The sequence below is a fragment of the Scyliorhinus canicula genome, chromosome 6 (genome assembly GCF_902713615.1).
Source record: "Scyliorhinus canicula chromosome 6, sScyCan1.1, whole genome shotgun sequence".
NCBI classification, from domain to species: Eukaryota; Metazoa; Chordata; class Chondrichthyes; order Carcharhiniformes; family Scyliorhinidae; genus Scyliorhinus; species Scyliorhinus canicula.
Window position 1 is genome coordinate 189369471 of NC_052151.1, and position 24301 is coordinate 189393771.

Consider the following 24301-nt stretch of genomic DNA (forward strand, 5'->3'; position numbering starts at 1 on the left):
GGATTTCTAGTGGATGTGAACACATCAGAATAGACTAAGAGACTTATTTTGTTTTCAAATAGGATTTGCGGTGAATCTGAAAGTTATTCTATCACATCCCAAAGCTGTCTTCAAGCGAAGCGGATCGCAGCCTGGAATGCAAGAATCAGACTTCCTGAAACAAATTACCACTGTCCAAGAACTTGAGCCAAAAGCTTCTAACTGCACTAAGGTATGACCCAGCTGTCACCATCATAAGACCATAAGACATAGGAGCAGAATTAAGCCATTGGCCCATCAAGTCATTCAATCATGGCTGATATTTTCTCATCCCCATTCTCCTGCCTTTGCCCCATAACCCCTTATTAGTCAAGAACCTATCCATCTCTTAAAGACACGCAGTGACGTGGCCTCCACAACCTTCTGTGGCAAAGAGTTGCACAGATTCACCACCCTCTGGCTGAAGAAATTCCTCCTCGTCTCAGTTTTAAAGGATTGTTCCTTTAGTCTGAGGCTGTGCCCACGGGTTCTCTTCATGGAAAAATCCTCTCCATCTCCACTATCTAGGCCTCTTCGTTTTCTGTAAGTTTCAATAAGGTTCCTCCACCCCCCCCCCCCACAACCCCCACCCTCATCCTTCTAAACTCCTCATATGACAAGCCCTTCATTCCGGGATCACTCTTGCGAACTTCCTCTGGACCATCTCCAAGGCCAGCACATTCTTCCTTAGATACAGGGGCCAAACCAGCTCACAATATTCCAAATGGGAATCAGTCCAGTAGTCAATCTCCACACAATGGTAGGGTCACAGCACTGAACTAGCACTGTAAACGAAGGCAGAATTGGTAGAGGGGTAGTGAGAATAGGGAAAGACATTCAATGCCTGTGATGAGAAAAGATGTTTGCGATACAGGTAACCGTTTTCTACCATATTTGCTATTGAACCCATCCTCTTAGGTAAAGCTTGCAGCTAGTTCATCAGTCAATGCATATATTTTACAAAAGTACTTTTACCATTATTGGCCTCTACATATATTTGCCTCATATTGAGGTTCGACGCATTCAGCCACATTATCTAAAAGTCCGAACTGCAATTTTGAACTGAACTGCACAACATGCAATATGTTTATGCAGGTGTAGAACCATAAACCCGTAGAAAGGTTAAGGCTCCGAAAGAGGCTATTCAGTCCATCGTGCCTGGGCGGTCCAAAACAGAGGGGAAAGTAGCCACTGACTTTAATCACACTTTCCAGCACCTGGTCTGCAACCATGGCAGGTTACAGCATTTCAAATGTAGATCCAAGTACCTTTTAAATGAGTTGAGTGTTTCCGCCTCAATTACCAATTTGGGCAGTGAATTCCAGATGCCAACCACCCTCTGGCAGAAAGGGTTTTTGTTCAGATCTCCTCTAACCCTTCTACCAATCCATGCTCCCTGGTAATTGACCCTTTACAGCTAGGGGAAACGGGTCTTTCCTGTCTACCCTATCTAGGCCCCTCGCAATTTTGTACATCTAGTTGCTTTATAGTTGTGCTGATAACTTTCAATTGCATAGATGTTTCACACAAACAAATTAGATTTGTTGCTGGACCGGTATTAGAACATAGAACATAGAACAGTACAGCACAGACAGGCCCTTCGGCCCTCAATGTTGTGCCGAGCATGATCACCCTACTTAAACCCACGTAACCCGTATCCCAACAATCCCCCCATTAACCTTACACTACGGGCAATTTAGCATGGCCAATCCACCTAACCCGCACATCTTTTGGACTGTGGGAGGAAACCGGAGCACCCGGAGGAAACCCACGCACACACAGGGAGGACGTGCAGACTCCACACAGACAGTGACCCAGCCGGGAATCGAACCTGGGACCCTGGAGCTGTGAAGCATTGAGGCTAACCACCATGCTACCGTGAGGCCCCAAAGTTAAAGAGCGAAAGTTTCCATAGCCAGGGAGCAAGTTCTTTTAGGTCAGGGGCACTACTTTCATACAAAGACTAGGGGAAATGGCATTAGGGGAAATCCTGGATTTGAAGCAGGAGGTACAAGTTTTAATCCACAAGAAGAAGGGATATGGTTTTGAGAGTAGGTACCTAAGCACCAAGTAGACAGAAATGGGTCTGGGATGGAAATTTGCTTGGAAATTTGTTACAGGATCCGAATGGGCTGAATGCCAAGAAATTTCCTAATACATTTCCCTAAAATTTGCCTGATCATCCCTAATTGATTTGAACATGAAGGAACCATTGTGAATTAATTCAACAGTATATTGAACTGGAAAGATGACAGCCAGATTTCTCCTGGGAGTGGTCAATTGCTTTACTGAGAAACTAGAATCAAGCTCCCACCTTTTAAAATGAGTTTGTGAATGAATGAAAAATATGTGCCGTTAATTGCGCAAACTCATTTAGGCCACCCCATAATCACACTGCAACAAAGGCTGGAGGAGAAGGGGCCATCAGGTACTTTATGCAATAAAAAATTATATCTTAAAGGAAGGAAAACTTGCATTTATATAACACCTTTCGCCACCACCAGCCATTTCAATGCACTATGTAGCCAATGAAGTGTTTGGGGTGTAGTTACTTCTGGAATACAGGAAACGTGGCGGGCAATTTGTACACAGCAATCTGATAATAACCAGATAATCTGTTTTTTGTAATGCTGATTGTGGAATAAATGTTGGCCAGAACACCAGGAATATCTCCCCTGCTCTTCTGCAAAACAGTGTCCTGGAATCCTTAACATCTGCCGAAGGCTAGAATAGTGCCTGGGTTTAATGCCGATTCTGAAAGGCCACAGTGCATCACTCCCTGAGTAGTGCACTCAGCTTTTATTTATTCCAGTCCTGGGGTGAGATTTGAGCCCACAAATCTTCTGACTCAGAGGTGATAGCACTACCAACTGGACCTCAATTGACACACAAAGATAGATAATTGAAGTAACTAGTCCTCTTACAAAATAGAATCCTAGGTCAAGATTAAATAGATTGATTTGGAGTGTTCTCCTTAGAATATAGATTTAATGGAGGCATTCAAAATTATAGGGGGGGCCTAATAAGAGGAGTTAGGGCGAAACTTCCCTCAGTGGCAAGAGGGTCAGTAACCAGAAATGTTAGAGTCCGTTATAAAGGATGTAATAGCAGAGCATTTAGAAATACATAATATAATCAAGCAGAGTCAGTATGGCTTCATGAAGGAGATATCATACCCAATAAATGTCTTAGAATTCTTTGAGGTGGTAACGAACAGGATAGGTAAAGGGGAACTAGTAGATGCAATATACATGGATTTCCAAAAAGCATTCAATAAGGTGCCACATTAAAGGCTATTTAAGAAATGAGCACATGGTGTTGGGGGTCATATATTAGCATGGATAGAGGCTTGGCTAACTGATAGAAGACAGTTGGGATAAGAGGGCTATTTTCAGGATGGCAAGCTGCAACTAGTGAGGTGCCACAAAAATCAATGCTGGGGTCACAATTATTTGCAATATATCTTAATGAATTGAACGAGGGAAGTGAATGTACTATTGCCAAGCTTGCAGATGACACAGGCAAGTGGTGAGGATGACACAAAAAGTCAGGTTAAGTGAGTGGGGAAAAGTTGGCAGGTGAAAAATAATAGAGGAAAATGTGAAGTTGTGCACTATGGTAGGAAGACTAAAGAAGCTGAATGTTAGTTAATGGAGAAAAACTGCAGAAAAACAGAAGGATTTGGGGGTCCTCCTACACAAATCACAAAAGCTAGCATGCAAGTTCAGCAGGAAGGCAAATGGAATGTTGACCTTTATATCAAAGGGAATGGAGTATAAAAACTGGGAAGTCTTGCTCAAGCTATACAAGGCACGGGTTAGACCACACCTGGAATACTGTGAACAGTTTTGGTCCCCTTATCCAAGGAAAGATATACTGGCGTTGGAGGCAGTGCAGAGAAGGTTCACTAAGTTGGTTCTTCTCTGAGGGTAGTGAATCTGTAGAATTTTTTATTTATTTTTTTAAATCACAGAGAGCTGTAAAGGCTGGGTTCAAGGTTGAGATAAATCGTTAAATCAGTAAAGGAATCGAGGGTTATTGGGATAAGGCAGGAAAGTGGAGTTGAGGATTATCATAGATCAGACATGATCTTATTTAATGGTGGAGCAGACCTCTGCTCTTACATTTTATGACAGGGTAGTCAGTAACCAAAAATCACAGATTATGGGGAAAATGAGGCTTTAAGAAAATACAGCCCACTGTGCAAAATGCACTGCCTAAAAAGGTGGTGGAATCAGGCTCAATAATAATTTTCAAAAGAGGATAACTAACTGAAAAGGAGAAATCTGCAGGGCAATGGCGTGAAAGCAGAGTGGGATCACTTTGAAAGCTCTCTCAAAGGTCCAGCATAGTCATAAAGAGTTAAATGGCCTTCTCGTCCCTGGTAAGATTTCATCAAAAATAAATTCTTTCCTTTCTTATGTTTTAGGTGCTTGTTTGGCACACAAGGACCGAGAAGGCAAACCTTGTATTTGAGCCCAAACACAACCAGGACGTAATTCACATTGAAGTCTAGAAATCACTGGTTTAACATTATTGAGGGCTATGTGGACACGGAGAGCCCAGCATGTGCCCTGGAAAATCTGCATCTAAGCAGTCTACATGGATCTATGAAAGCAGCAGGAAGAAGCAGCTATTCACTTGGGACATTTTTCAAGGCAAAACAGTTCACAGACGCTTCAATCTCAAATCAAAAGTTTACAGAAGTTTCATATTTCCCCATCTGCATGTTTATTAGCACTGCATTCATTTCAATAAAAGATGTGCCATAAGCTAATGAAACATAGTGTTGCTTGTGTAATGAATCATTTTTATACCTGCATGCATCAAATTTTCCACTTTTAAATATGCCTTTGGCACAAAGTGGTATGAACTGACTTTTTGACAATACTTCAATCTCATTACTTAACAGAGACTGAACGCAGCATGGTTCTGTTGAACAGCAGTACACTAACTGGTGCGTTCATATTCAGCAAGTTTAGTGCCAAGCTAAAACCACTCACACTGACACTAAACGTGCCTCATGTAAATCAGCTTCTAAGACCAGAGTTGATACTGAAGAGAAAGAGTGATGTTGCCTGCACCAGGCTGCCTTCACATTCGCTGACGTTAGTGTGACCCCGACTTTGACTGAATTCATACTATAACCGTGATTTAAGTACTATACCAAACTAGCCATCATAGACATTGCGGTTTACTGTGTAAATAAACCAGACAGTGTTCACTGGAAACATGAAGTGAAATGATTCGAAGAGACAAAACATGCACACAGATAGTGGTTTAATTGATTCAATACAGGGAAATAACATACTTGCTATACTAGGCACCATAAAATGTAAACACAACCGCAGTAATAAACCTGGATGTAGCTCAAGGGAAATTTAAGGTTAATGCAAGTTCATGTTTGGTGCACTTAGTTGATAACACTTCACTAAGTATCTGTTATTAAGCAGTCTTTAAGGTTTAACAAAGCTATAAAACTCAAAAGCTTTTTTAAAAAGTTGTCATTTATATTACCAGTGAACCACTAACTAGTAATACTGCTTTAAAATCTGAGAGTACATAACCACACACTGTTTAAGGTGCGACAATGTGGTGTGATGTGCAGCAGTAATTTGAAACTGGTACGATAATTTATTTTTTTAAACATGCAGGGGTAGGAGTTCGAACTCGGTGTCTGTGAGCACGAGATGTTTTTAACCTTCAAAGGAAATGGGCAGAAAGTCATAGGTTGGAGAGCAGAGCTGGAACTTCCACTCCAGGTGATTTGCTCCTGCATCTCATCTCACTTAACTATATCTTACCTCAAGGAGATTTCTCCAGTGGGTTGGTGATTCAAAAGGAGTAAAACCACTTCAGAAAAATATTCCTTTCATTTGCCTTTTCAAAGGCCCACAGATATTCCCAATCAAAATTGGTTCAAATAATTAAAAACAAATTTGGAACATTTGCCAGAGTTAATGCTGTGACATTTAGTAGCAGCGTGTGTGTGAGTATGCGAGAGAGAGAGAGAGAGAAAGAGTGTTTCAGGATTGACAGTCAAAATAAATGAACATTAATGAGAACACTGAAAACATGCATAGGCTGATTACAGATCACTATTTGCCAAGTTAGCAATTCTAAATGTGGTATTGAAAACTCCTAATGGTTATTGATATTTCAGTGTTACTAAACTTTTTATTTCAAATAGATGAGAATTTCAGCTTTGTTAAACACAAATTTATAGCAGACACTTAAGGGAATGTGTTACCTATTTATGGGTGTACCTTGCAACATGTTAAAATACCACATTTGATAGTTTGCATTACATAATCAATATTAGCAGTGCTTTGTCTTTTCATATTTAAATCAATGCACTACTAAGTTATTTTCGAAGGAGGGGGACACGGTATAAGGTGATGTATATCATACAACTGTGAGAAGCCTTTAATGCAGAGAAAGTAACACTTCTAGTGACAGGTTAAGATGCAATGAGGCCTGAAGAGCCTCTGGAATTGCCAGTTACCAACGGGTAGTTTGCCAATTGCAGCAACACGGATCAAACTCTGAGTTGCAATGTGTGGATTTTGTTTCCAATTGCTGGGGTCTGAACCCAAGTACAAATGGTTCGCTCTACCATCCAGATTTATTTTTCTTCGAACTTTGCTTTCTTTTATTTGCTCCACATCATTGTATCACCACAAAGAAAAAAGAAACAAATGGTTGGAACAAAAATAAAAAAAGATGGTAATCCAAGTACAGCCTTTTAAACACACCGACAGCTAGTTATTTAACACACATCGGCTCATACAATTTCTTCTACAGGGAGTTTGGGTGATGATCGTTAAGAGTACTGGACTTTGGGAGGGCGGGAGGGAAGTTGCTAAGCCAACAATTCACTTCCCTTTCTCCGAGCAGTACGAGAACTAGCTACTGGTCACATAACAATATCGTTACAATTTATCCTAAACTGCTCAGACAGCATGTGACGGACACATTTTAGAAAAAGACGGCGGTGAGGAAAACCTCTGAAACCGATATTCCACAGCTTAACCAGGGAATGACTTAATTAGACTGAATCAATAATAAGACTGCCAGGAATGGTCTAGATCAACTAGGTAATATTTGCAGTCAAACCAGGGCATTTCTTTTTACATAGATAAAATAATAAGTCTGTTATGCAACAAGAGATGATAGAGAATTCCAGGATGGTGGCCTCATTTTGCATCATTTCCACAGTTGAGTACTGAGTGTCTGGCCTGTCGGATTGCCCGTCCATGCTCCCATTGTGCCTGCAGGTTGGCTAAAGCCCATCATGCCACTGGGGCAACTTAGATTCATCCCCGCCATCTGCTGATTCATCTACGAACACAATGAGAGAAAAATGCTTACAGTATTATGCCCAACTACTGAAGTCCTATACATGTGGTAAGTGAAACACTTGCTAACTTTTTACGTTGATTTTGAGGGAAGAGAGGACAATGGAGCATGAGATAGACAATTATTGTGCGCACACCCAGCAGACCTATTCATGGAAAACTGATGGGCAGGTAGAACATTTTGTCCATCAGGTCTGACCCACACATCAATAAATGCAGTTGTGTGACCGAACGTCTCCAATCTTCATCTCTTGCAGCAGCCATATAATCCCCTGGGAAAATGAGAGTGAATGCAAGAAAACAAGTGAGCGTGTGTGCGCGGCTGGGAAAGGACAGGAAAGTGACATCCAGGAGACATGATGCAACAGCATACATAACCAGGAAACAAAGTGTTTGTGCTTGAGGAAGATGGACACAAGAAAACATGTGCATACGTGAAAAAGTAAGAAGTCTTACTACACCAGGTTAAAGTCCAACAGGTTTGTTTGGAATCACTAGCTTTCGGATTGCAGCTCCTTCATCAGGTGAGTGAGGAGGTGGAACCCACCTCTCTTCACTCACATGACGAAGGAGCTTCCAAACAAACCTGTTGGACTTTAACCTGGTGTTGTAAGAATTCTTACTGCGCCCACCCCAGTCCAATGCCGGCATCTCTACATCATGTGAAAAAGGAAAGCTCTCACATGCACAAGAGATAGACAGACTGAAAGCCTGGGGGACGGGTGGTGGGGTTCAGTGTAAATATTTATAACTAATGGCGGCTTCCACAAGACATGAGCCAGCATATCTGCCAGAAACAAAACCTGCATGGTTAAGTTGAATTCATTTGGAAAGCTTTTATGTTATCAATAGTGTGGTTTCAGTTTGGCAAATATTTTCTAATTATGGAACTAAGGGCATCAAAAAGTATAACCCCATCCTAACTCCTTTCCTAAGGTAGGTTTACAGAGGAGAGAAAGGATCAACTTTAAAAGAAAGCTATACGAGCTGTTTTACAACTGTTGAGATAGCAACTCCACCAATTTAGACTGCACACATTGTCAGGAATATAACTCTTGTCAAGGTATCAAACTGAAGGACATTTTGAAGACTGTTGGTACACTTCATCAAGGTGGGCCAATTAGCTTCCAATTAAGAACGTACTAAAAATCCTGATTGCTACCCGAAAGTACTCTCCTTGTACATGAAGAAATCTCCAAGTGCTTTTACATCTGCAATTTGCATCAAATACCAATCCATTCTATACAGATGCCATTAGGACGTTATTACTAGGATTGCTCCCAGCAGTCAATAGGATGGCAAACCACTGATTTAGCATGAATTTGGAAGGAAATGCAATGTGCATTTTCACACAAACACCATGTAAAGTAATCGCAGTGCCCCAAGGATTCCATATATAGGATAATAGGTTACGAATGGGAAAAGAGAGATAAAATTATTTCTTTTAAAAGCCCATGTGTGCAAGTGTAAAAAGCACGTTAATTTCCCTTAAAGTAAAATGAGTGTAATTCATCAAAATTAACAAAAGTAAACATTCTTTTAACTGGCTACAATTGTGAGAGGGTGTTTCTGAACTATTTATCGGAAGGATGGGGAAGTCAGCTTGAGCTATTCTTCGCAGGCCCACTCCAAACATAATGCAGAGTCTCATGTTTGGAAGGGTGGATGAATGTTTCAGCAGCCCGCCATTCACGCCAATTCTCACAAATCAGCCATTAGAGGGATGATGGCACCAAGGGATGGTAGGGATCTAGGCACCACTGCAAGTAAAACATTGCAATCAGTTTGAACATACATTAACCATGATCCTCAGAGTTCTCATGATAGGAAAATGAAATGAAAATCGCTTATTGTCACGAGTAGGCTTCAAATGAAGTTACTGTGAAAAGCCCCTAGTCGCCACATTCCGGCGCCTGTTCGGGGAGGCTGTTACGGGAATTTTACGGGATATTGTTACGGGATATTTAATGAGTGCCATTTATCTAATAAATGTTTTCAAGTTCCATTTCTGAATCCTTCTGTTGAGAGATCAGAGTGGGCAACTATTACATTAATTTTGGATGCATCTAATTCAAACAGTTAGTGTAAATGCATACAGCATCAAAAACACAAAGTGACACTAGGAGGAACAGGCATTTTATATTTACCAACTGCTCTAATGCACCATTGGAGCAATGCAATGTCGAAATCAAGACAGAACAGGGTGATTGAAGGTTCTACCGCTGCTCAATGTTGAGCTAGCTATCTCACCCTGAGCAGCAGCTGGTGAGCTACAATTGGTCTCAGCCATCCAGGACACAGAAGAGAGAAATGGATAAATGCAATCAGGTAACGGCACTGAGGCTCGGCTATGATATGGTCACGTAACTTGGTGACACAACTTGCCTTTTTTTCTCATTATTTTTTCATTGGCAAGGCCAGTATTTGTTATCCAACCCTAATTGCCCTTGAAAAGGTGGTGGTGAGTGGCTTATGTAGCAGTTGGTACAACTGAGTGGCTTGCAAGGCCATTTCACAGGCAACTTAAGAGTCAATCACTTTAGGTCTGGAGTCACACGTAGGCCAGGCCAGGCAGCCAGCAGATTTCTTTCCATAACCAGATGTTCTGTGACAAAAAATTATAATTTTGTGGCACCATATTAGATTTCAACTCCAGATATTAAAAAATGAATTGAATTTAAATTCCACCATCTGCCATGGTGAGATTTGAACCTGTGCCCCTGAGGCATTAGTATGGGCCTTTTGATTACTGGTCCAGTGACATTACCTCAAAGCCACCATGTTCCCCTGCCCCACCAATAGATTTTCAAATTGCACTCCTCCAGTTCTCCACTACAGATTTTCCTTCTATTTCAATGGAAAAAAAACAGAGAGACTATTTTTGGACACCAGGCTGGCAATCTGCATAGCCAGTTTGAGAGCTTGGCATCAAGTTCAAAATCTAACTTTGTCTACATTCATGGTAAATGACAGGATTGGAGAGAACAAAATCAAATGTAACGCTGTGCCTGACGGTCCTAATTTCGAAAAAAGCGTAAAGAAAGACACTTATATAATATTACCTTTATATGTGGCAGCATTTTTGTTTCGTTAGTGCAGCTATTTGTTCCCTGGGAGTGGTCATGCCTGGGAATCAAGACCATTTTGCTGAGCCCAATGAGGTTGAGTGGGGCGGACAGTGAAGCCAGACGTGGGTCTCACAAGGATTAATTGGCAGCCATGCTAGAATATTGCTATCCTTGACAGGGTTTTAAGGTACAGCAAATACACAGGCATTTTAAGGGAAGAAAATGTACACTGCCTATCTGTACGACCGAACTCGACTCTATTAATTATAGCACTGGTCACATGAATTCTCAAGTCATTTTCACCTCTGACACATCCATGACAAACAGTACCTGCAGATCAGTGCTATAGAGGTCTATTTCATAGAGGGATGGTTTAGCACCCATAAACCTACAATGTGCATTAAATTGGTTTTCATTCTGCAAAAGGTGACTGAACATTTTACAATTTTAAACAGCTGAGAAGAAGCAAATTAATCGAACTTGAAAACCTCCTCCGCACTTATTGCCTTCCGATGATTGTTTCCAAGTGCCATGTCATCCCTTAGTGAGGAATGGAAAGGCATTACAGATCACTCATTCTCTTGGTCAATTTCTGGGAATGGAGCATCTGTTACTACATTACATCTTACTGATTATCCCAAATCCCAGCCAGAAACAATGGAGGTAAATTTCAATGACTATCACAACTTGGGATCTGAATTCCCAACATTGTACCCCCCCCACCCCCCCCCCTCCTATACATCAGGCCACAATTAGCATAATGTTCATTGAGATAATCAGTAACTTTCTTATTTAAAAAAAAATACTATGGCAGTATATAGAATGAGCAATCAAAATTCTGTAGCATGAATGGATTCAGAATAAAAAAGGAGCATTTTTAGTTCTAGTCTCTGTGACAATGATTAATGTCACACCCCAGGCAGCTTTCTTCACAGCATCCAGTACTGTAATACTGCCATCTTTTAATTGATTCAGAAACATGGAAAACGCAACTATCAATCGCTTGATTTATTACAGTGAGGAAACAATGCAGCAAACGTCCTCAGACAAATCCAAATGGTAATTTTTAGTCTACAAAGCAACAATTCAGCATTACATATTATTGATAATCAATAAACCTGCTGCCAAGTGTTTTTTTTGCTTTATTCCCCCTTACTATATGTGTCTTCACTGACCTGACCAAGGTTCCACTGTGGTTGCTGGCTTTGTTGCACATTGTATGAATTTCCCATCATTCCTCCTTGGGGAGCCATCATGTTCTCTGGAACCCTGACGGCACCAGTTTGAGCATTACCCATAAATCCATTTGGCATTCCAATGCCAACCACCATTCCCGCTGGCTGGGCCATCATACTCACTGACTGTCCCATCATATTTCCCATCATGCCAGTGGGTGCAGGCATAGGTGCTCCGAGGTTAGGGAAATTAGGGTAACTGGCCACAGGGTGTGACACAAAGGGCAGCGGAGAAGGTGCCATGAACACAGCAGCTGGAAAGTAAAGAATATATTGAAAATACAAAGTTACATCGGGGCACACAATTCAGAGCACCCTTCATAAAAATGGAAACCAAGCAAAGCGAAATTGCATATATATTTCACCTAATATTCCCTCCACCCTCTTGCTGCAGCCAGTATGATCTTAAGGATGTACTTTGATTGCATCTATCTCCCTGAAATCTCCACAACAAGGGAGGCAATGTTGTGGGAAGACCATTAGGCCAACTTCATTGTCTTCATAGCTAATCAATATTAGCTTTCAAATACATATCCACACCATCACTGACGGCAGCTGTTTTCACCCCCATAACATTGCCTGACTTCTCCCTTGTTTTCAGCTGCCTCGACCCAAAGTTCTGGAATTCAAGGTGTCTTAGCTACCTGGCAAGCTTGTTCAACTCTTTGTAAACCAGTTCCAGACTTCTGGGTTGTTTTAAACTGTTCAATATCCCAATTGTATTGCTCAACTAGGTAAATAGCGACATTTGTAAATATCCCAGTTCAACAGTTTACAGAGTTACAAAAAGTGTCCGGTGACATGACTCGAGGTGCAATGGTCATATCCAGTAATTAATGAGAGAGTACACAACAGGTCTGGTAGCATTTGTGGAGAGAAAAAGACCGTTCAGATTGATGGAAGAGTAATTGACCTGAAACACGGCTAGAATGTACGCTCCCCTGGCCGAAGGCAGGAGGTTCATAGAATGCAGGGCATGGCCTTCCCACCACCTACCCGCTCATATCTGACCTCTCCTCCAATTTAGTGGGGTTGGTGGACCTTTGGAGGCTTCAGAAAGCCTCAAACCTATTGAGACCTTTAAGCCGTCATTTTAAGTGCCTCATCCCCACCTCCTCTGGGGGGGCTCAATGTTCCCATTGGAGCCATGATCATATCCCCCATCCCACCTCAGAAACCACCCCCACCCCTTGCTCGCTGGGTCCTGTCAGTCATCGATTTAACCAGTCCAGCCTCCATAACCCTCTCTACTTTGGGGACTATAGTCCTAGAGATAACCACCGCTCAAACATGGCACGTTGGGCTGAAAACTGGCTGAATTTCCCCCGCAGATGGGACAGAAGTCTCTAGCGGAGTCAATTAAGGCCATGCTGTGTGTAAATTGGCCACAGGGTTGCATGCCATCCCGTTAAATTCAGCCCACTAACTCTCTCAGCACCCTGACCTACAGAGTTTTTCCAGCATTCTCGGTTCTTCCATTAGGGGCCTGTCCTGTACTGCTCTATGTTCTATTAGGGTTGAATGATGAATGGGAGGAGTGGCATGTAGAGCCGAAACAGTAGCTTGGACCCGATGAACTGAATTGCCTGTCTCTGTGCTGTACATTCAATGTACAATATTATATTTGTTGATTTGCGAACTGAATGTTTCTTCAACATATACCTACAATAGACCTCAACCAGCTTAAAGTGGCCGGAGATCCTCATGGCCCCAGGTTTGCAGTTTTCATAGAAAAATGGACAGAATTGCAGAAAATGTCCCAATAAAATACCAATCGAGGATCCCGAAACCCATGCAACACCAGCTCAATTTGAATTAAGTCGAACAGTTGTCCTGCTTATTTGGAATAAATTTGCAACATCTATTTTAAACCAACGTTGTTGTGCCAGGTAACACAAATGGAAGCTTCCCGATTGTTTTAGAAAGAAGTGACAGTCTCCTGATTCTAGTTTATTGCAGCACTTGGGAGTTTAATGTCTGATTGGATGAGGCTCAGTCATTTCTGATTGGTTATCTCAACAATGCCGAATCGTACTTCTTGGATCTTCAACCCAACCACTGATAAATCAAGCTGTATTTTTAAAAATTAATTGCATCTTTTCTGAGGAAACGAGCAGGGGTGCAGCACAGCACACTGAGCTACTAATTAACTTCAGTAGCATAATCGTTGAAAAGCACATTGAGTGAATGCAGTGAAAGCTGCTAAAATGCATGAGCAAGAAATTTAATATATGGTATGTGCAGGTGCCCACTTTTTACATGATACTTTGTTAATACGGCAATATTTAGCAAAGGCTAAATGTCCTCAATGCAATGGATATGCAAACAGTGCCTTTTTGTAGCAATACCACCTATATCAGTTTTAGTTCAATCCGTGATGCTGATGTTTCTGAAACTCTGAGGGCCGGTAATTGCAATCATGTTGGACTAACCATAGTGAAAATGAAATGAAATGAAATGAAAATCACTTATTGTCACAAGTAGGCTTCAAATAAAGTTACTGTGAAAAGCCCCTAGTCGCCACATTCCGGCACCTGTTCGGGGAGGCTCGTACAGGAATTGAACCATGCTGCTGGCCTGCCTTGGTCTGCTTTCAAAGCCAACGATTTAGCCCTGTGCTAAACCAGCCCCTGATGATTTGATTATTGGGAGCTGGGTGTTTCAATCTCCTGTGTTTTATTCCCCTCAGATGTTTACAAATTGGTAGCATGAACTTCAAACACTGGAATTAGGTGAGGAGGTGTCAGAAGGCAGGAAGGGACAAGGGTCCGCTTAATCTGGTTGGATAGAGCAGGAGTTACAGAACTTGTCAACCACTCCGTTGTTCCTTTAGATGAACAGATAAACAGGATAATGCCCAGGTTAATCAAAATGATTAGTGGTTAAGGTGCGACTTCCATTGAAAATCTGACGTGTAGGGCAACTGTTATTGTAAAACACCGACAGATTATGGGCGCGATTTAACGAAAATGAACCAGTTCCGTTTGAGACAGGTTTAGCGGAGTGTTTCTCAATGCTGACCCTACTATTAAACTCAGCTTGACAGTGCAAGAGATGGGGGCGCCAAGTCGCTGGGGAACAATCAGAATAATCATCACACCTGGCACATTATTAACAATGATGCCTCATTATTCTTATCAAAATGTGAGGCAATGCAAGGTAAATAGCACAATTTTAAAAAGGGAGTGCAGGAACAGAGAAACCTAAGTGTACAAATCTTTGAATGTTTGGAAAGCAGTTAATATAGCATAAGGTATTCTGGGCTTATAAACTGAAGCATAAAGGTCCCAAGCCAGGCAGTTATGTTCAACCTACACAGAACATCTGGATTGCTCTTTGAAATAGGCTCGATGGACCAATTACCACATTTGTGCTTCGTTATTCAATGGTAACCAGTCTGCATTGACGTCCTCAATAGTCACAAAAAGCAAAAGAGTCAGAATAACAGGCTCATTTACAAAAAGAGTGTTTACATCAGGAAAACCAAGCTCCCTCTTGGATTTGTAGTGGGCATAGGTTAGCTTTGAGATTTCATTCACTCTCAATGTCCAATTTATTTCTCGTTTCCTAAAGTTACTGACTTTTGGCAGTATTGATTTTAATGGGTGCTGATAGGTATCCATTGTCTTGGCCAAGGCTCTATGCTTCATTATAACCAGTTTGCACTGTTAATAGGCTGCTCAACCAAAATAGAGTCAAATCTAATCTTTATGAATGTTCACACAAACACTTCCAGCAGTGTTACTGGAAAGACAATCAGGAAAGGATTTTGACTAAGTTTTTGACATAGCCAGGAGACATTAATATCAAATAAAAGCACTGAAATGAAGCTGTTCAGCAACATAGCCAAATGCGCTCATAATATTGGTATTACAATTCCTCCCCCCCCCCCCCCCCCCCCCCCCCCCCCAGCAGACACAGTAAAGAGGCTCCGCAATCAAAAAGGTGTCTCTACCCCTCTTGGACTTTAAATTTGGAAACCCCCCCCCCAGCAGACACAGTAAAGAGGGGGGGGGGGTTTCCAAATTTAAAGTCCAAGAGGGGTAGAGACACCTTTTTGATTGCGGAGCTTGCTTCATCCATAGTATATAGTCAAATGGCCTTCTACATATGCTCTAATACACCACTAAAAGTCATACAACTGCCTGAATGGACCAACAACCTACTTTTAACGTAGAAAAATGAACCAAGGCACATCTCAGAAGCATTATTAAACAAAGTATACCCAATCACATAAGGTGATCTTCGGTAAGATGACTAAAAGCTTGGTCAAAGGGGTAGATTTTAAGCAGTGTCTCAAAGGAGGAATGCCTGGATGAGCCCATCAAAGGCCGCCAAGAAGCTGTTTGCTTATCTAACAGGGAGTCAAGCCTGGGATGGCACCAAGAGAGCAGGAAGGTTGGGGTAGGGAATTGGGAGGATAGAGTATCTGAAAGTGAAAAGAGGCATGACCAGAGAATAGAGAGATCTAGGAAAGGTAAAGGGAAAAGTTAAAAGAGCAAAAGTGAAAATAAATTGATAGACTGAGTCCAGAATGACAGCAAAAGGTGCATGCTAATGGTATCAGGTGGCACAATGTACAAGCTACTTTTAAAAAATCAGGATATATTAGACACATGATAGCAAATGGGCACTAGGAAGTAAAGGTTGATACTGTAATAGGAAGTAGTCTGTAACTCAAGGCTGAAGTCCCATGGTGACGATCTAGGTATGTGGAATCATCATGAAGCATCGGTTGGAGTTTGGAGAAGGGTGAAGCGAGTGAAGTCTGTCATAATATACGCACAGGTATATGATGGTGCACAGACCGGCAATGACTGGCACACAGGATGACCAGTGAACACACAGAACACAGCAGCCAATCACCAGACAGGACACGACCACTATAAAGCCAGAGGGCACCAGTTTTCCCGCTCTCTCAGGATCCAGCCTCTGAGACAGTCAGAGCCCGTGAGCAGCAACTAGAACATACACCATGTGGTAGTAAGATAGTCTGGTCAGGTTAGCCTCAGGTCTCTAGCCAAGTCAGCATAGTGTAAACCCACAGTTAAGAAGTTGCATTTTTCTTCCAGTGTTGGAAGCCTGTCTCTCTCACTACTGCAGTAAACGTAGTCCTCGCAGACCCAGCTTACCTAACACACCAAAGTCCAGAAGCTGTTTCAGCATAAAGAAGTACTGGAGAGGTGCTTCCATAGGAATTTGATCCAAGTGTACAGACTTGTTGCAATACAGAAAGATGGGAAGGGGGTTTGGGGGGGGGGGGGGGGGGGGGGGGGGCACCATAAAATGCAAAAACAGTTGAGGATTTTCATCCTGATATACTGGTCACAGACAGACTGAGGCTGAAATACCCGTCGAAATGGTAGCCAGATGTAGGGTCAGGAGGAGTCTGAAGTCTCTCGATCACAACAGGGGGGTGGGGAAAGTGAACTAGACTGATACAAAATACTTTATCATACAAGAACAGCATCATACAAGAACAGCAAGTCAGAGACGAGTCGATTCTTATTGTATAACCAGTGTAACCCAGAGCAGAAACGTCACTTTGATGTCAAAAGGTGCCCAGGAATTTAAAACCAAGCTTAAAAAAAGATGGGAGATCATTTTCACAGTTCGCAGATTGAAACAAAAAGGAAACGGTCCGCAGAATCTGGTCAGCAGTGGAGGGTTACAGGTTTTCCAATGATGTCCAGCGTAGAAACATGGTCTTGAAGTCCAATGGAGACCAGGAATTTGAAGCCCATCAAAGGATGCCAAGAAGCTGTTTGCTTCTTGAAAGAAATACCACAGCCAGGCCTTTCCAGATTTCCCAGAGTTCACAAGGTGAACACTCAACGTGACGTTTGGGTTAAAATGAAATCACTGTGAGAATCAATGGGAACTCTGCATAGGTGAGGGTTTAGAGGGAAAAATGATGAACGATGGCTGCAGGTGGTCCTGGATATATAGACACAAGGAGCTCTTTAAGAAACTGTGTGCACAGGAGCCAGCTTGAATCACAGGACCTCAGCATAAAGTGAACTGAAAGTTGTGAAGATGGCAGTTTCAGGATAATAAAAGACCGAGGACTTGGCTTCTGTCATCTGGGTAGTCACATGATAATACTAATCTTTATTAGTGTCACAGGTAGGCTGACATTAACACTGCAATGAAGTTACTGTGAAAATCCCCTAGTCGCCACATTCTGGCGCCTGTTCGGGTACACGGAGGGAGAATTCAGAATGTCCAATTCACCTAACAGCATGTGTTTCGGTACTTGTTGGAGGAAACCGGAGCACCCAGAGGAAACCCTCGCAGAAGGAGAATTATACAATAATAGCATTATAATGCTAATCAAGCTCCATCAATTACTCAATGGCAGGTCAAGCAAAGATGTGGAGACACTTGGGGAACCAGTGTTCAAAGTTGTCCTTCCTTACTAGTGCGATACACTTACTACCTTCCAAACCCACAACCAGCTAGAAGGGGCTGGAAAACAGATACATGGGAACATCACCACCTGCGAGTTTCCCTCCGATTCACTTACCATCCTGACGTGGAAATATATCACTGCTCCTTCACTGTCGCTGGGTCAAAGTCCTGGGATTCCTACCTACACCACATGGACTGCAGTTCAACAAGGCACCTCACTACCACTTTTTCGAGGGCTATAAGAAGTGGACAATAAATGCTGGCCTAGCCAGCAACACCCACATACATCCCTTAAAAAATAAAAACTAATCAGTCATGGCTGAAATTAATTATATATTGTATCCCAAAATATTGTTTTCTGACAGAAATGGAATTGGCATTTAAATGAATCAAAACTACCTGCTTTCATTGTTGCCCAAGGGAACCAGCCCCACAGGCTTCCTTCTCCTTTATCGAGATGAATTTCCCCTGTGCACAGGTTGCGGCCTCAACTTCTACTGTTCTGGACCAAGTTAAAAAGATCAGCATGGTCGAAAGCAAGAATTTACAAGGTGTGGATCGTGACCAGTGGCTGGGCCACAAAGTGATCGGTTAAGGCTTTCCTGTGGTGGTCCCAATCGTAGAAGAAGTGCCCAATGGCCGCTACCGGCTTTTAAATGCGAACGATGTAGTCTTCCGGCCAGAAGCGGCACCAGTGAGAAGGTCATGCGCCCTGAATGTCCATGCTTTTGGCACGGAATCATGGGGAGGAACTCCCTCCATTTTCTAGCTGTGAGCAAGCAAGGCAACAGGACTGTTAAGATAGATCATTTTGGTGTAAGGAAGAGAGGGTCAGAGACACAAACAAGCAGTGTACCTCCTGGCCAGGATCTGAATCTGATGGAGAGAGCTGCTTAGGAGAGTCCATGGCAGGACGGAGCAGTGCTCACTCTGTACAGAGCTCCAATGTCTCTGGTGAACAGCCTATAAAGAAACTTAACTCAGTAACAAAGCAGTATAAAAATGATTTGTTGAATGCAGGGAAGTACTGGCAAATGAGAGATTAAAACCCTCAAAACGTCAAAAGCATTTGAAGACTAAGCATGGAAAGTTTGAGGTCATCCTTTTCAAAGGATGTAGCGAGTTCTTAAATCATCAGCTGAAGTCCTTATCCGAAATGTAACACAGAATGACAAAGCACAATTAGCCTCTTACATAGGGTAAGCCATTCAGGGCTGAGATGAGAAAGAACTTCTTCTCTCAGAGAGTTGTGAAATTGTGGAATTCTCTATCACAGAAAGCTGTTGGCGCCAGTTCATTGGATATATTCAAGAGGGAGCTGGACATGGCACTTGTGGCTAAAGGGATCAAGGGGTATGGAGAGAAAGCGGGATACAGAATTTACCTTGTAGCCAAGATCCCTCATCCCTGATCCATACTGATAAATCTCCTCTGCACCTTCTGCAGGCCCCTCACTCACATCCTCCCTGAAATGTGGTGACCAGAACTGGACACAATACTATAGTTTTGGCCAAGTCAAAGATTTCTAAAATTCAGCACAACTTTCGAGATTCGAATACCGCTATTCATAAGTGTATCATTAGACCTTCAATGTTGTCCAAGTTCTTTTTAACCTCCAATTAGGTGAACTAATCTCCCTGCCAAAGTAAGATTTTGTGCTTTTAAAACTCTTGCTTTGTATTGACTGTATTGATCATATACGAGCACAAGCTTTTATTAAACTATAATAATGGAAAGCCAGAAGTAAAGAAAATCTTTACAAGGTTTCGATTTTATTAAAACAAAATCTGGTTCACACTGCTGCCTCGCGGCGCCGAGGACCTGGGTTCGATCCCGGCCTCAGGTCACTATCCGTGTGGAGTTTGCACATTCTTGTCTGCGTGGGTCTCACCCCCACAACACAAAAAAGATGTGCAGGGTAAGTGGATTGGCCACACTAAATTGCTCCTTAATTGGAAAAATAAAAATAAAAGCCAGACAATACGACAGAGAGCAATGTGAAAGTTGCAGGTTATCTTAGTACTTGGGGTAACCTGCACCATTCTAATGGGCCCAAGGTACTTATGACATTATTCATTCTTCCTCCCTTGCAGGGCAATATGCTGACTACTCTCTGGTTTATAAATCATTTATTTTTGTGCATGTTAAGTGGTCCATTGAAGACATCAATCTGATCATTTTGCGTTGCACAAGCATTTTATCCAAATCTGGAAGTTATCAACTTAGTGTTTATTTTGGGAGATAATTGTGTCTCGTACACCCGCTTGCAGTTTTCCATTTCTCACTTTTGATCTTTACTGATACACATACAAACTCTTCAGTTTTCTATATAAATCCAGCAGATATACGACTGGCTGGCTCGGAATGAGTTGATTTTTCTTGCTTCTAAGAGCACTGTGATTTGACTTCTCCATGCAGACACTGTACATTATTAAGTCTCAATTTTTATGTTACACTTGAGAAACATTTCATTTCCAGAACAAAGTGCCCTTTTCTTTTATGTGCAAAATTAATTTCCTGTCACTTCCCAATATCTGAAATAAATTTAATTACTATAATTAATGTCAGCAAATTTTTTTTTTATCATTTGGCTACAAAGGACATTTAGGGAGCACTGCAGATTTGCTTGAGCGGTAAATGAAATGACAAACTTAAGACTTCTTCCGCATATTAATAGCGCATTTCTATAAACTTACAAAGATCCCTGCAGGAGTAGTTGATTGGCCGTTCGAGAATGGAATTATCAACTGGACAAGCCATTTTTCAGGAGAAAACACAAGTTTAATTACTTCAAGCACTACTGGACTCACCAGTACGGTTGGCCCCATAGCTCACTTAGATGTAGCTGGAATTCACAGGTGGTTTACAATATGCAACACAAAATGCAAGCTTTGAATGACTGGGAAATGAGAAGCAGATCACAATCTGAAAAGTCAATTCCGTTTCTCTCGTCCAGGCACACAGAGTATTTCTAACACTTTCTGATTGGGTTTCAAGTTTCCAGCATTCACACTATCTTGCTTTTGAAGAAAAACATGTGCCAGGATTCTCCTACCGCGCGCCGGGTCGGAGAATCCCCAGGGGACGCGAGAATCGCGCCACGCCGCCGGCTTCCCGATTCTCCCCCGCCGATTCTTGGGCTCCCCTGGGATTCCCGCTGCGCCGGTCGGGGGCTATTGAAAACGCCCCGGCGCCCCGACGGGTCGAGTGGCCACCGAGTTCGGCTGAGCCCCACCGGCGTGGGTTACTCAGGTCCCACACGGCGGGACCAGGAAGGTGTCTCTGCGGGGGCCTTCCTGGAGGAGGGGGATCTGACCCTGGGGGTGGGGGTGGGGGGCCACGGTGGCCTGGCCCGCAATCGGGGCCTTCTGATCAGCAGGCAGGCTGGTTCCGTGGGGGCCTATGTTCCGCCGCGCCGAGCCCCTGTAAGGCTCCGCCATATTGCCTGGGGGCCGGTGCGGAGAAGGGAACACCCGCACAAGCACATGCCGGCGGTAGCACGCATGCCATTCCGTGCTGGCTGGAGCGGCGGGGACTACTCCGGCGCCTACCTAGCCCCCTTAGAAGGGGAGCATTCCCTATTATCGGGCACCGTTGATGCCGGAGTGGTAGGAGCCGCTTTTCACGCCGGCGTAGGGACATAGCCCCATTACTGGAGAATCCCACCCCATGGTATTCATCTGATACATAGACAATGTACAGACCTGACCATGAGACAGGAAAGCACCAAAGTGTTATGTGATTCAAGACACAATCATACAACCCTGTATTTACATGTAAAACTGTTACTGTGGACTGGATATCAACACAAAACATTCCAATTCTTGATGGTGTATGGCTTTGTGAAGTAATTAACTATTTAAAAGGTACAACTTGCGACCTCAAAATGCCAGTCTCATTTAGTTGCAGAAACATTTACTGGTCAACCTGCTGCTATGTTCTAATTTAAGGAATGGATTATAACGGTCAGTTAAAAATCGGGTCAACAGTATTACATCAACTTTTGTTTTCTAATCTGCTCGCCATCATTTCATTCGCTGTAAGACTGGCAGCTTGGGGGTCAGTTAGCTGGACGGCTGGTTCGTGATGCGGAGCGATGCCACAGCGCGGGTTCAATTCCCGTACTGGGTGAGGTTATCCATGAAGGCCCCGCCTTCTCAACCTTGCCGCTGGCCAGAGGTGCGGTAATCCTCAGATTAAATCACCACCAGTCAGCTCTCTTTCAAAAGGGGAGATCAGCCTATGGTCCTCAGTGTCTATGGCGACCTTCAATTGAATTTATTCAATAATCCTCAAAAAGGTATACTGTTTGAGACTACCTAATTTTCCAAGCACATGCATATTCACTGTCTCCCACGTATACAGGCACAGGCAGATGTGCACAGACACATATATACCAAGTCCTCTGCACTCCTGTGTAGATACAAATGCACAGGTGCACTCAAAATGTTTGCCGTGCTCAGTTTCTGCTGGGAAACGTCAGCTTCAAAATGAAGAAATTACGGAGAACATCATCTTGGGGACAGTCAAAAGCTGAGATACTTCCTTCACTGGCAATAGGAGGCTTAATTCAACTATTCTGCATTCAGCTAGCACAAGGATAGCACTGAATTCAACATCTTGAGAATAAGTCTTACACTTCAGATAGTGAGTTTATGGTCCTTTCTGCAGAAATTTAGACATTATTTCAGCGAATGTTTCATTTAATGAATAGACTTTTGTACTTCAGTGCATTTAGCAATAAGAATGTATCAACTAATTAGTTACAGCAAAGTTTATGGCCAGCAGTGGTGTGAAAAATCTATTCATGAGGCTGCGCACCTCGGCACTGAATTATTCCTGATGGATACCAGTCAATCTTAAGTAACGGCCAATGTTTGATTAATAAATCATCCTCTAAGTAACAGACATCTATTTGAACATCTTTTCTCCAGCAAGGTTGTACTCTACACTGAAAATGTTGCTGCCCCATTCATTGAAGCAATAGACATTATATATTACAGCGGTGCTCCTGTAACGAGAACTTAATATTGAAGTTTCTGATATGACCAGATAGAATGCATCATAACATAAACCTTCCCATTTTTAGACAGAGTACCTAAAAATCACCAGAGTCAGGTACTGAGATGTTCATTGCCCCAACGATTTGTATTGTGAGCAGTGCCAGTACTTTACCTGGGGTGCCTTGCTGTTGTTGTATCCCTCCTGTGCCATATAATGATAAGATGGAGTCCTTGGACAGTGGTTTCTTAGCAGAGTCTTCTGATTTTGTGGTTGTCTCAGTGAAAAGGTCAAGATCACCTGCCGCTGCAGATAACGCTGCTCCTGTTAGTTTTGTGGAAGTGGGCTGTGAAGAGAATGTCAAAAGTTGCGATTACAGAGTCAGAGACAAATTTCTTTATCCACTGAAAGGCAAAAGGACACGCAACTAAAAAAAAAAAACATTTTCCAGGTTTCCATTGAGCATTTGAGATAATTTTCGACAGATGGATCTGTATGAGACATCTCCACATGATTGGCATCTTTTTAGGAAAGGAATTCAAAAGGGGATAAGTGGTCTTGCCGGATGTCAATGCAGGACCTCTGCTTTTCAAAAAAACACTTTAAAAATTGATCAAAAGTAAATGAGGTTATAAGACAGAGAGAATCCTCTGTGAGATACACATGATCAGCTTACAATGCTTGTAGGCGCGATTTAACAGAAATGAGTCTCGAGTCGAGCGTGTTTATCCGGATATTTCCCAGCGCTCCTAGCGCCAAGAGAGACCACGCTATCCAACGGGGCCCTGTTTCATTTCGGAGCGTCAGCAGGGAACACCCCGCGAGGCCGCACTCAATCCCATTCACTGCACTCCTCCACTCGCCAATGCAGGAACAAATCGGGGCGCCATTAATCTCGAGACCCCCCAACACGACGCCTGGACCCAGAGTGCGTGGCTGGTGGTGTCAAGGTGCCTGGATGGCATTTTACCAAGGATGGCATCGCTCCCAAAGTGGATAACCTGCATTTATACAAATTATACTGCATCTGCCACTTCCACAAAACTAACAGGAGCAGCGTTATCTGCAGCGGCAGGTGATCTTGACCTTTTCACTGAGACAACCACAAAATCAGAAGACTCTGCTAAGAAACCACTGTCCAAGGACTCCATCTTATCATTATACGCATCTGCCATGCCCAATCACTCAACTTGTCTAAATCACACCGAAG

At 42.7% G+C, this 24301-nt stretch overlaps 2 protein-coding genes across 6 annotated transcripts in view; one reads left to right on the forward strand and one right to left on the reverse strand.

Annotated features, from left to right (window-relative positions):
- b3gat2 (beta-1,3-glucuronyltransferase 2 (glucuronosyltransferase S)) overlaps positions 1–4804 on the forward strand; it is a 186027-nt gene extending 181223 nt beyond the window's left edge. The window contains exons 3-4 of the mRNA XM_038800675.1: positions 63–211; positions 4448–4804. Coding sequence (XP_038656603.1) covers positions 63–211; positions 4448–4534 — 236 coding nt within the window. The 3' untranslated portion in view covers positions 4535–4804. The remainder of the gene's footprint in view (positions 1–62; positions 212–4447) is intronic.
- A 477-nt stretch (positions 4805–5281) lies between these two features.
- Positions 5282–24301, reverse strand: part of smap1 (small ArfGAP 1) — a 329292-nt gene continuing 310272 nt past the window's right edge. For 4 of the 5 annotated variants that reach the window (XM_038800673.1, XM_038800671.1, XM_038800672.1 and 1 more), the window contains 3 exons: positions 23266–23437; positions 11620–11933; positions 7218–7359 (listed from right to left, as the gene is read on the reverse strand). In XM_038800673.1, the coding sequence (XP_038656601.1) occupies positions 7225–7359; positions 11620–11933; positions 23266–23437 (621 nt within the window). In that variant the 3' untranslated portion in view covers positions 7218–7224. Of the gene's footprint in view, positions 7360–11619; positions 11934–23265; positions 23438–24301 lie in introns of all 5 variants that reach the window. The other variant, XM_038800670.1, reaches the window with a different exon arrangement.